Here is an 11,260-nt window from a genome sequence, read left to right as displayed (position 1 = left end):
CTGCTGCTCTGCCCAGATGTCACGCAAGCTAACTTTACACACTCAAACAACAGCGAGACAGAGTGAAGAGTAGAAAGGACAGAAGATACCATTACCGTACATGTTCTTGCTTTCTCATTCACAAGGCTTGTTTTCACCACTGTTTGCAGAGTGCATTCATGCCTACAGCCCTGAAGTTTTATTAGTGAACCAGGTGCTCTGTCCACAACAGTAAGGCACAAATCCATATGCTTCACTGATTTGTCCTTTGTTAAGGCCCATTCCTAGAAGAGGGGAAAAAAAAACCCAAAAAGTGTACAAAATTGTGTATACTAACATAAGCACACGGTGCACATGCAATGTCTGCATACACAGCACAGGTTTAAATCCTGTAAATAGTTACACATGAGCATAAGGACCGTTCACTGCCTCCCGCAGAGCAGGAGAGGGAAAGCTTTTCCTCCTTTGCAGACAGTACTCACACTCGCTTCAGGATCGCCGCGTCAGCTGGGCTGGCTCTTTGCTCCCTCTGCTGGCTTTAAACGAGTACAGCGGGCACCCACACCGCTCCGCAGCCTTTGTCCAGCTATGCTTTTACCCACCTCTCTCTATAAATATTTGTGTATTACACCCTCCAAATCTTCTATGCCAGAGATATTTATATATGTATATGTGTGTGTGTGAACAATGTATATAATTACATATATATAAATCCTAAAACCTTGGACTGCAGCACCACTGGCCATCCTACCCACCACTAAACAAAGCATATGTACCACAGTGAGGAAACAGTAGTTCCCAGTGTGACAGAGACCACCAGAAAGCAATACACAAGACAGCCAAACTCAAGGGTAGAGGGAGACTATTATGTCCTATCCAAGGCATGACGTACCTCAGAATTTCCTTTAAATGCATTTCAATATGCAACTCTTTAAATAGAGAGCAAAGCCGTTGTGTGTGTACTGTTGCCCAGGTTGTTTGATCTCAGCATCCATCTACGCAGGGCCTGACCCTGCACTGATGTTAGCACCCTCTCCATCCCATTTTCCGCAAAGTTTGGTCTCCAAGGTACAGATTAGTCTTCATTTCTCTAATCATCCTTTGAGGAAGGGAGCTGATCTATCAACTAAAGTAAGGCTAATTATTCATATCATGCTTGTCACTACTTAAAAGGCACGATTAGCTTTTCTCCAGCAACTGAAGAGGATTCAGAGTTGTATAATAAGAAGCCCTGGATATACGAGGCCAAGCCTGGCTACACATAAACATTATTTTGCAAGCAATCATAATTTCAGAAAGAAATTAAATGACTAATCCTATCTTTTTTTTTTTTTTTTTTACTTATTTTCTGATACCACAACTGAGGTTTTGGCCTGCATAATCACTTTGAAACTCGGTAGATTTAACAATGATTACATTCCTTGGAGAACAGGTGCTCAGGCAACGATCAGAATTTCTAACCCATGTGATTACGAGTAATCACCATTATACAGGTAGCAAGCCATTAGATGGGTACCTTATTATGCAAGTACTAGAAAAATTGAGACTATTCAAAACAAGGCAAAGGCAGGAAAACTCTGTGTATCCCTTTATTTGCGTCCCAGATGCTTAAGCGAAGACTTTCCCTTTCAGTTTCAATATGTTAATCTCAGATGACAGCGAAATTACTTGCCTTCTCAGTTCTGTCCAGTTTGTACAATGTCAAAAAGAATCATTAACAGCTACTTTTAACAACTTAAGGAACTGAGCAATTTATTTTCAAAGCTTACCAGGAATCACAAATGTCCCTGAAACAGATTTAAACTGAATAGTGACAGTTGAAAATACTAGCAGGGAAGTGGTAAAACTTGTGTTTGAGAGCTCTGCAGTCAGAGAAAGTTACAGCCTTGAAAATACTGCTTTATACATCTTCACCCTTCCATCAAAAGCCTGTAAGAGCTCCAGACACACAGAAATCATGCAAGAAATTAAAACACATTTAAAAGCCCAGGGTACTGCTTCACAAAAGCTCCAAGCTCTGCTGCTGGAGACATCTGTGGGATGGCCCTTTATGGTACAAAACAGTGTACAGACACTTTCATCCAGCGACAGCTACTATGCTTAGCTACAATGGAGAGAAGATCAAGCAAGTTCCACTACATCAGAGAAGAAAAATTGCAAGCAGTGTATGTGCTCAGGGCACAGGCTGGAAATAGGATAGATCTACCCAACAATTTCAGTATCAGGACATCTGAAAAAACCTGGGTCATAAATCAGAAATATCAAGTTAGTAGAACACCACTAACCTGAAACCCTCTCCTTGCACCCAAGTGCATTTAGCATAAGCACCTGTAGCTCCTTATCATAACCCTACATATCTATACATAACTGTCAAATACATTAATTTCTTCAGCCCTTCAGAGGTACACGCTTAACTTCTTAATCACTGAATTCTACGACCTGTTGGGGGTGGAGAAATCCCTTTTTTACCTAAATTTTGCATTTAAAGTTGTGTTGAGCTTAAGCCAGACTACACTCTTCAAATTATAGGAGGTCTCCACAGCCTGTAATATCTGAGTACTCTCAATCTCAACCTCCCTCAAACTCTCTTGATAAGAGTAGGTGCAAAACACATAGTACAGATTTAATGACTCTGTTCCCTATCCTGTTCATTCTCTTCAATACAACACAAATTCTGCTTGGACACAAAACCTGTTTTTGACCTGTTCTACCTCTTAATCTGTCTGAATGTCCTCTCACAGGGATCCATTCAGAGCTAGTTTGTATATTGGTCTTTCAAGGTCAGCTTCACAGAAGAAACTGTACAGAAAACTCTCGCAGGGGAGGGGAGCTTGAAAGAGGAAGATAACTGTGTATCTGTAGAGAATACACAACATCACCAGAAACTTCCAAGATTTCTGTGCCAAGGCAATTCTGACAAGTCCACCCTTTCTCCTAAAACACACTGTGGTGTTCTGAAAAGATGAGCGTACTTTGATAATGGTAATAGAAAAAGCCTCCCCAGTGACACTCTCTAATGACAGGGAAAAGAGGCATATCTCAGATGTATGACGGCAATGCTTTCAAATCAACACGATACATCTTCCAGGAAACAACTTCTTTATTTTAGGCTTTGTCGGATTTTAGGATTTTCCCCTTCTAATTTAAATCAGAGTGAGCAAAATTCTGAAACTCATTCAATGGTAGATTTGCAATTGGTCAGCTTTCTATTTTAACAGATGTAAAGTATTAACCTTAAATTTGATTTATAGTCAGGTTGATTCTGAAAATAATTTAGTGACAAAGCAGCACACAAAACAGTGACCATGTATGAATGTACTTCATGAACAATAACTAAGTCACAACGGCATAAATAGATTCTTTGAAATAATTAATGCTCTTATTAACAGATTTAATACATTTGTGATTAGCTTAAGAGTAGGATTAGAAAGGATTTGTTGAAACACTCCCTTTACTTAGTGAACAGGATATGACATTTAAGCACCTCTGTTTTCTAGAAGAGTCAAACAGGGATTTAAGACAGATTGGTTTTATACCCTGCTGCCACAAATTGGAAATTGCTAATGGGGCATCAGAGTAAAGCTTCCTCCTGGGAAGGATGTGACTAGCCTTTAGTGTAAAAGAAAAAGAAAATATTAACGGAGATAAAGGAAGGGGATAATCTGATGCACAGTGAATGAATGTCTGGGCTCAGATTCTAGTCTTGAAAATGCAAAATTATGTTTGAGGGAGAAGTTATTTAGCCAACCTGTTTTAAGAACTGACCTGCTGATTTGGATTCATCTTCCCATTCCCAGTACACAGTAGTGCTTGAATTAAAAAGTTTCACTGGTGGATTTTTTTTTATTTTTTTTTTTTTAGATCACATACTGTGGAAAAAAAAAAAAATAATGGCATACAGACCTGGTTTCCCCCGGCATTATGACATTCATAAACTCCAACAACACCATCTGCAAAATGGCCCAAAGTGTCAAGGCAATTGGTACCCTGCTGCAAAGCCCCAAAAGCTATATCTTGATGATCAGGTACCCTAAAATAAAATCAGAAATATCTACTTAATTTGGTTTCTTTAATTTTTAACTCCTTGTCTTTACTTGGAGTATTTTTAAGATGACAGTTTAAGACGAGTGATGACTACTATCTGGAAATCTCAATCATCGTCTGAGGAGGGAAGGCAATTATCTGATCGTGAACTGATCTAATGTGATTAAGTTTTGGACAGAATACAAAAAGACCTATACCAGAGAATGAGGATGAACGTACAAACTCAGCACAAAAAGCAAATTAAAGATGACTTAACATCATCATTTAAGGTTACTGAAGCTTAATGCTACCAGTTAAGGTCATCAAGCCCTCATGTTTTTTCAACCAAGCTAGCATGTGACAAAAGTATGACATTTGACATTGTACATTTTTCCCAGACTGTTTTTATTGAAGGGTTAGAAAACAGATTAGGAATTCTAAAAAAAAAAACCCCAAAAACCCTAACGCTTTATTAATACTTGTTTTCTAATGGTTGCACACAAAGTGCACTTATATAGTACGGAAATACCTAGGCAAACCCATTCACCGTAGTACAAAGTGTGGTGTAGAGTCCATAAGTTATTGTTAAACAGTAAAGCAGAAGCATATTAGCTCCTTTTAAAACTTAGGCCTGTAATACAAGTGTAATAATTCAACCCAGCAGAATGAGTGCAGGAGAGATGACAGAGTAAGACATTACACTTATGCACTGCTTATAGTAGCATATTATCCAGGAGAGCTTGCAAGATGTATTTTTTCTGACAAATTAAACAAAATTAAGTATCTTCTGGCACTTTTAAGAGAAATTAAAGAATAACTTACTTCCTCAACATCATCTTGGTTTATGAGACTCTTTTGTATATGTGGTTCTCTACCTGTTTCACTAGGGCTGTAATGGCTGGTGTCTTTGCATTCCAAGCCTGTATGCCACCACCTGACTCTACTGACAAAGTGCCCCCAGGAAAAAAATGAGTATTCTTATAAGTCACACACAGTATCTTATTATTTCACTACCAATATTAGGTTGACAGCAGACAAACTAGTTTATAGTCAGATCCAACAGACACACTTACCTGACAAACATCCTATCAAAAAGTGTTTCTCTTCGAGAATTTTTTCATTAGTTAGGATGCATTCATGTTACAGAAACTGTTAGCAATGTTAACCCTCATTTCCCTTTGCTCACCCTTCCCAAAAGTTAGTAATTATCCGATGGCAGAGAACAAGAGACAGAGAAGAAGACTCAGCTGCTTAAAGTCTTAGGCATCTAACCTGCCAAACATACAAGGCCCTCTTGTCTGCTGGCTCCCGTTACTTGTACTACACTAGAGATTCAGTCTCCTCACTCGAGTAGCCATGTGCTTACATGAAGGCAAAAGCTTTAAAGAGACCACACCATGATACAGAACACTTTTGAGCAAACAGCTTATTATGTAGGAAACTTCAAACTCGGGTGAGTTGAGTCCTTCGGACACTGTTCTCTAAGATACCTGCTGCTGCAGCTGTAGTGGCGGTAAGCAGAAAAAGAAAAAAGCAACTTACAAGGGAAAAATGGTTCTTCAGGAATAGAACCAATAAAAACCAAAAGCAAATAAGCCCCCATGAGGTGTTGCTTTCACAAATAAACTAAAACAAATAAATTAAAATCCTTTACATTCAAGGAAGGAGAGAAACTGATGATTTCTGGGGAGAAAAAAAAAAAAAAAAAACCAAACAACAAAGCACAACTCCATACTTTCTCCGATTCAGACAAAACTCACCGTAACTCAGGATAAACATTTTCAAGATACCACTTGAAGGGTTTGCAGCTCAGTCTCTTTCTGAGTTCCATTCGACTTTGAATACTAGAGGGGAAGAAAAGCAACAGTATTCAGCCAGGCTGCTGTCTTTATAAACATTAAGAAATACACAGAAAACTCAAGAACGGTAGAACATTAGAACTATAACTTAAAGAGATAACACATGAGAGCTAGCACTGCTTTCACCTCAGAAGGTGCTGCCTTATGAAGAATAATTTAATAGGGCAAAGAAGTACTTACTTGCCGTAAGGTACATTCCTGGCTGAAGGCACTGCTGCGTAATAGAAATTTTTATACTCATCCATCCAGACTTCTGCTGCCCTGCGTGTATTTCTAGGTACAATCACACGAAACGCATAGGTTACATTATATCTAACTGTAATTAAACCACATCATTTATCCTTGGATTGATTTTAATCTTTCCTAGTACTACACAGTCAGGTGCCTCAAGCCAGGCAGAAGATTCCCTTTTACAGACACAAGTAATAGAAAACTGTTAGAGTAACATAACAGAAATCAATGCGTTTAGAATGAAATTAATGTCTTTCCCACATTCATCACTGCTTTGGGTTTTCACTTAGAATTTAATATACATCTTGGAGTTCTTTCTGCAAACTTCATGGACATTGTTGGGTGGTTGTTCGGGTTTTTTTTGTTTTTCTTTTTACACAAGTAACATGCTAGAAGCCAAATTCAGTGAGTGTTCACCTGGATAAGCAAGCTAATTGGAAACAAAAATCTCAACAATTGGCAATATTTTCTTGGCAATATTTAATAATGTCTTTTACCTTTCTGAACAGATATGCTAACATAGGCAAGACATATTTTCAGTCATCCTATTCCTACTGGCAGAGAACTCAAAGTTCTGAAAAGACATAAGCTGTCGTGACATTTAAGGCTATGAACCAAGTCTGCTGTAGCTGAGGTAAGAGAGGAGAACCAGTAATTAGAAATTATTTTGAAGGCTTTAAAATTCAAGAAAGATTAATTATTGCAATGAATATGAAAAACATGAACTGAAATTCTTTACTTTTAATCAAACACATCTCTAGCTAATATCCCTGTATTTAAATCACTGGTGTCTTTAAATCTCCTTTTGGACTGCAAGAAGGTAATGCCTTTTTCCATCCTCTGGATTCCATGTAAAACTCATTTACTTTTATTGTTTTTGCAATTTTATGTTTAGAAAATTCTTATTTCACTTGGAACTGCCATGCTCTGAAGCTTATTTTACATTTGGCAGTGTTCATCTAAAGCAACTGGAGTAAACTCAGCCAGCCAATAACTTCTTTAATCATTTTCCAATTCAAAAGACAAAAAATAGTCAGGATAAAGTGAGTTTTCGTGTGGATTGCTAAGAAGGAAAGATGTGGAGGAAAAAAAAAAGTCACAACACAGACCTCTATCATTTTTGTTTGTTTGAGGACGGATTTTTCCTTCCAAAGATTCCTTTAAATTTTTTGCAAGCAAAATCCTATTCAACCCAGAATAAGAGTTATTTCAGTTTATCTTCATTTGCAGACTCTCAGGCTGGCCTGTCAGCCAGCCAGTAGCACCTGCCCCTATTGCTCGCTCAGCAGTCAGCTTGGCTGCCCATCGGCCAAACAGATTTTAGTGGTGACAGAGAACTATCTGGTTTGCCAGTGTTTAACAACTCCACAGCCATTTTCAAGGCCGAATGCATGCCTGCATCACGCTTCCCCGTACTCAGGGATGAAGAGTGCAGACCAGCTTAGTGCGACATGAATACAGAAACTGTAAATGTTGAGGACTGCTCAAACTTGTAAAGAAGGCAGGGTAGTGAGGAAGACAGCATAGGGTGCACTCAGTACTTAATGCTGAGCCACAGTTAATGAAACTTAGCACTGAGTGATCAGAGGCAGCTTTGCACAGAGCTGACCAGGGTCTGCAAGGATTATTAACTTGTCTTAAACGGTGTATTAAGGCAGTGCATACTGGTCTAACAAATGCTGCCAGACATGAGCTATATCTGCCTATACCACACAGCCAGGATGTGGTCTGATCTCTCACGAAACAGGACTCCCAGCCTCTCATCCAGAAGCATCAGTTTGTTTTGGCTGCCAAAAGGCAGTGTGACCTGACTAGTCAGCTAAAAAATAGGTCGCTTACCCAGAGCACTCCAGAATAAATTGCATGCAGTCAAGGGACAGATAATGATAAGTCCTAACTGCAAGACCATCGCAGATTCCACACACCAAGTTTCTTGGCACCATGGTCCTACATGTATCTGATAATAGCTGTACTACAAGAGAAACGTTAGGTTTCTCATTCTCTCATTGCTAAATATGATCTTAAGGCATTCTGTTATATTGATCTGTACCCATGAAAGCTGACTGAGGAGGAACTTTCAAATACGTAGTAACTTTTACACCCTGCTTTTAAGTGATATGCAACTTTACTAGGTCAATTAAAAAACACTTCCAATGAAGTCAAGAATTTTAAAGGCATTTCAGTATTTGAGAAAGCTGGGCAGCTAAGGACACAGGTAATAAACCACTTGCAGAGAAAGGTAGATCTGGAAAGGGATGTAAGTACCCAAGACACCAGTCTGCAGGCTTCACCTGTCCTCACCATACAAGTAAATATGGGAGCTCTTTTCAAAGTCATTTTGAACACAATGACTTGAAAACACAAGTCTTCCATCTTGCATCTTTAAAAAAACCTGTCATAGTAATTGCCAGGACATTTGAGTGATCAAATCACAATGATGATTTGACTTCACAATAAAATCCAAAAGCTTTAATCACAGCATAAACACAGTATCTTCAAACTCTGCTAATAAGATGCATTTCTGATGTCTGCAGTATCTTTGCATGCATCCAGCCTACTTTTTCCTACTTCTTGGTTGAGCTATGTTTAAATACCTATTAACATCACAAGAAAAGCTGCATCTTGGCAACAGCCCAAGGATGAAAAAGCTGCAGAGGAACTGGAAAACTGCACATTTTATATATTTATTTATTTTTATTAACCATGCCTCTTGTTATGACTTTATAATTTTTAAATCTACCATGAAACTGAACAGTTGCATCTCTAAGACTACATAATACAGTTTAATTTGGAGATCTTTCTTCCCTCCTGATGTACACTATAAACACTGGAATAGAGATGTGATGTAGTAAGAGGGGATATTTCATTGCTAGCTTTTGTTTTCCCGTAAGTACTATTACTCATTGTCCACTGTAGCATAAAATACAGATCAAAGAATATCGAAGAGCAGGGGACCATAAAAATCCCCACTGTAACTACTGGAAGAAACAGGACAGTGACTTTATTTTAGCAGACTATTAAATTCATTAGAGTCATCTTGGTGGCATAAAGCGTGGAAGAGAGGAATTACACCCTAAGGAGATTGCTTAATCCAAGGTGAAACACAAGTCTAAATATTGGCAGCTTAGAAGTTCTTATTAATTTAAGTATATCTGTACTCTCGGGCTTCATGTCCCTTCAAGGATAAATAAACTATTTTATTTGCAGCTCTTAACCCACAGAACCTTTAGCTGAGACCTGTAGTTCTTCAGCTCCCTGAGCATCAAATTCAATCCTCTAAGCCAAAACCTACAGTGATCCTTCAGCTACAACTGACAGAGCCTTGGTCAAAACATCCATCGCAGACTCATGCAGTATCTTCATCTACTTTACTCAAAAAGTGCTATGCACACGAATTGCTATTGTCATTCTACAGAGGAGAAACTGAGGAAATAGCTCAATATTTCAGCTACCGCTCTACATTATAGCGACAGCAAAATTAACAGGCATATTAATCTAAGCCCTTAATACTGCGGTTCCTTAGGTCTATAGAAGGAGCTTTTTAAAACATATTACAGAAAGGCAAATATCGAAGCTGCCAAAAGACTGGCACAAATGCCAGAATCAGCCTACATAATCATTTGCATATCACATACTGATCACATATTAACTAAAAGCAAGCAAAGCACATTCAGAACTTAGTGTATATTGGCTTTTAATGAATTATGAAACTGTTAATATAAAACAAAGATTTATGAGACAGTTCTGAAAATAAAGCCTTCTTTAAAACTAAATAAACACAAAGTTCTGAAAATCGATAGACTGGCAAGCTAAGCATTTCCTTCTTTTCCGGATTCTCAGCCTGCATCTACTAAAAATTTTCCTTTTTCATGTCTCGGGTTCTTCTCTTAATCTGCATAGTTTCTTCGAAGTCATTAATTTCCTTTTAATTAGTATTCTTCCACGCTAGATAATATTGCAAATATTTCTAATTAAAAGATCCTTAAAATGAAATTACTGCCACCTGCTGATCATCTAAAGAAACCCAAAACACTGCTATTTAGCTGAAGACTTAACAGTTACCTTGCAAACACCGTACCACTCCCACCAGGAAAGGTGTAAGGATGCTGTTTGCGGAATACGTGACCCACCCTGCTGCAAGGGATGATTTCTAGGCTCCCACCACATTGCCAAACTCTGAATGAGATCTCTGAAATAAAAACATGAATGAAAGACCAAATCACAAAATACTGCAATTTTGTAGTACACTATTACAGAGAAGGCTTTTAGTGATAATTGCTGAGAAGATCAACAAGATAGTTTTCTAAGAAATTCTAGGATAAACTATGGCATATCTGAGCATTTATTATTCTCCAAGCTCAGGAGAAATAATCATATTAACTTGTAAGCAAAACTGTATGTCTTGTTAACAGCATTCCCCAAATTCATACAACATGCTGCTATTTGCCAGAGTAAGTTAGGTCAACCGCACACTACTACTGTGATTTATCTAAAGAGTAAGCAACAGTAGGTACACTTAACAGATAAATGAATGATCTAGCTCGTAATACAATTTTTCAGCTAAAGAGGGAATATGACAGTGGACAAAATCAGGGCATGATTAAAACAACCAATAGATTTGAGCTGATAACCTATTATAAAAGATAACCAAACTTTCCCATACACTGGCCATGGAAGGAGTTACACTAAGTCAGCCTTGATTTGAAGACAGACTGAATAAAGACGCAACTTCTGTGAACTGAAGTTTATGAAAAGCACACTTGTTAGCCAATCTAGTGAGCTGACCCAGGTAGTAAGGACAAGAAGATCCAGAAATATTTAAACACCTTTCTTAGACTTTTTACAGGAGAAGTCATCTAGTGCTGACCCAGAACTTTCCTCAGTCATTCCAAATTAGCACAGTAAGAAGGATGCTTCCAGTAACACTACTTCAGTTCTGAAGATTCCCCCTTTAGACCAGCAGCTGCTGAGTGCTACCCTTAGTTTCAAGCCTCTTCATAATCATTCAGATCTTTACACAGTTTAAAAATAATAATAATCAGCTGTAATTTAAAGTCAATGTCTACCCCTTATGCCATAATAAGCACCATTCCTTCCCCCAGAAGTATTCCTTCCACATAAGCCATAAAAATAGCATGACTTCTGTCGCGGTTTGAGAAGGGGGGCAT

At 38.3% G+C, this 11,260-nt stretch overlaps 1 protein-coding gene across 1 annotated transcript in view; it reads right to left on the bottom strand.

Moving 5' to 3' along the window:
* Positions 1-10,281, bottom strand: part of LOC104499630 (polypeptide N-acetylgalactosaminyltransferase 2-like) — a gene marked incomplete at its 5' end in the record, with an annotated part of 11,706 nt that extends 1,425 nt beyond the window's left edge. The window contains 5 exons of the mRNA XM_010143160.1: positions 141-263; positions 3,883-4,009; positions 5,763-5,846; positions 6,042-6,134; positions 10,155-10,281. Coding sequence (XP_010141462.1) covers positions 141-263; positions 3,883-4,009; positions 5,763-5,846; positions 6,042-6,134; positions 10,155-10,281 — 554 coding nt within the window. The remainder of the gene's footprint in view (positions 1-140; positions 264-3,882; positions 4,010-5,762; positions 5,847-6,041; positions 6,135-10,154) is intronic.
* Between the last annotated feature and the right edge of the window lie 979 nt (positions 10,282-11,260).

This window comes from Buceros rhinoceros, unplaced genomic scaffold, assembly GCF_000710305.1.
Source record: "Buceros rhinoceros silvestris isolate BGI_N320 unplaced genomic scaffold, ASM71030v1 scaffold1729, whole genome shotgun sequence".
Taxonomy (NCBI): domain Eukaryota; kingdom Metazoa; phylum Chordata; class Aves; order Bucerotiformes; family Bucerotidae; genus Buceros; species Buceros rhinoceros.
The sequence above is the reverse complement of the archived record's forward strand: the minus strand, read 5'-3'. Positions and strand labels throughout refer to the sequence as shown.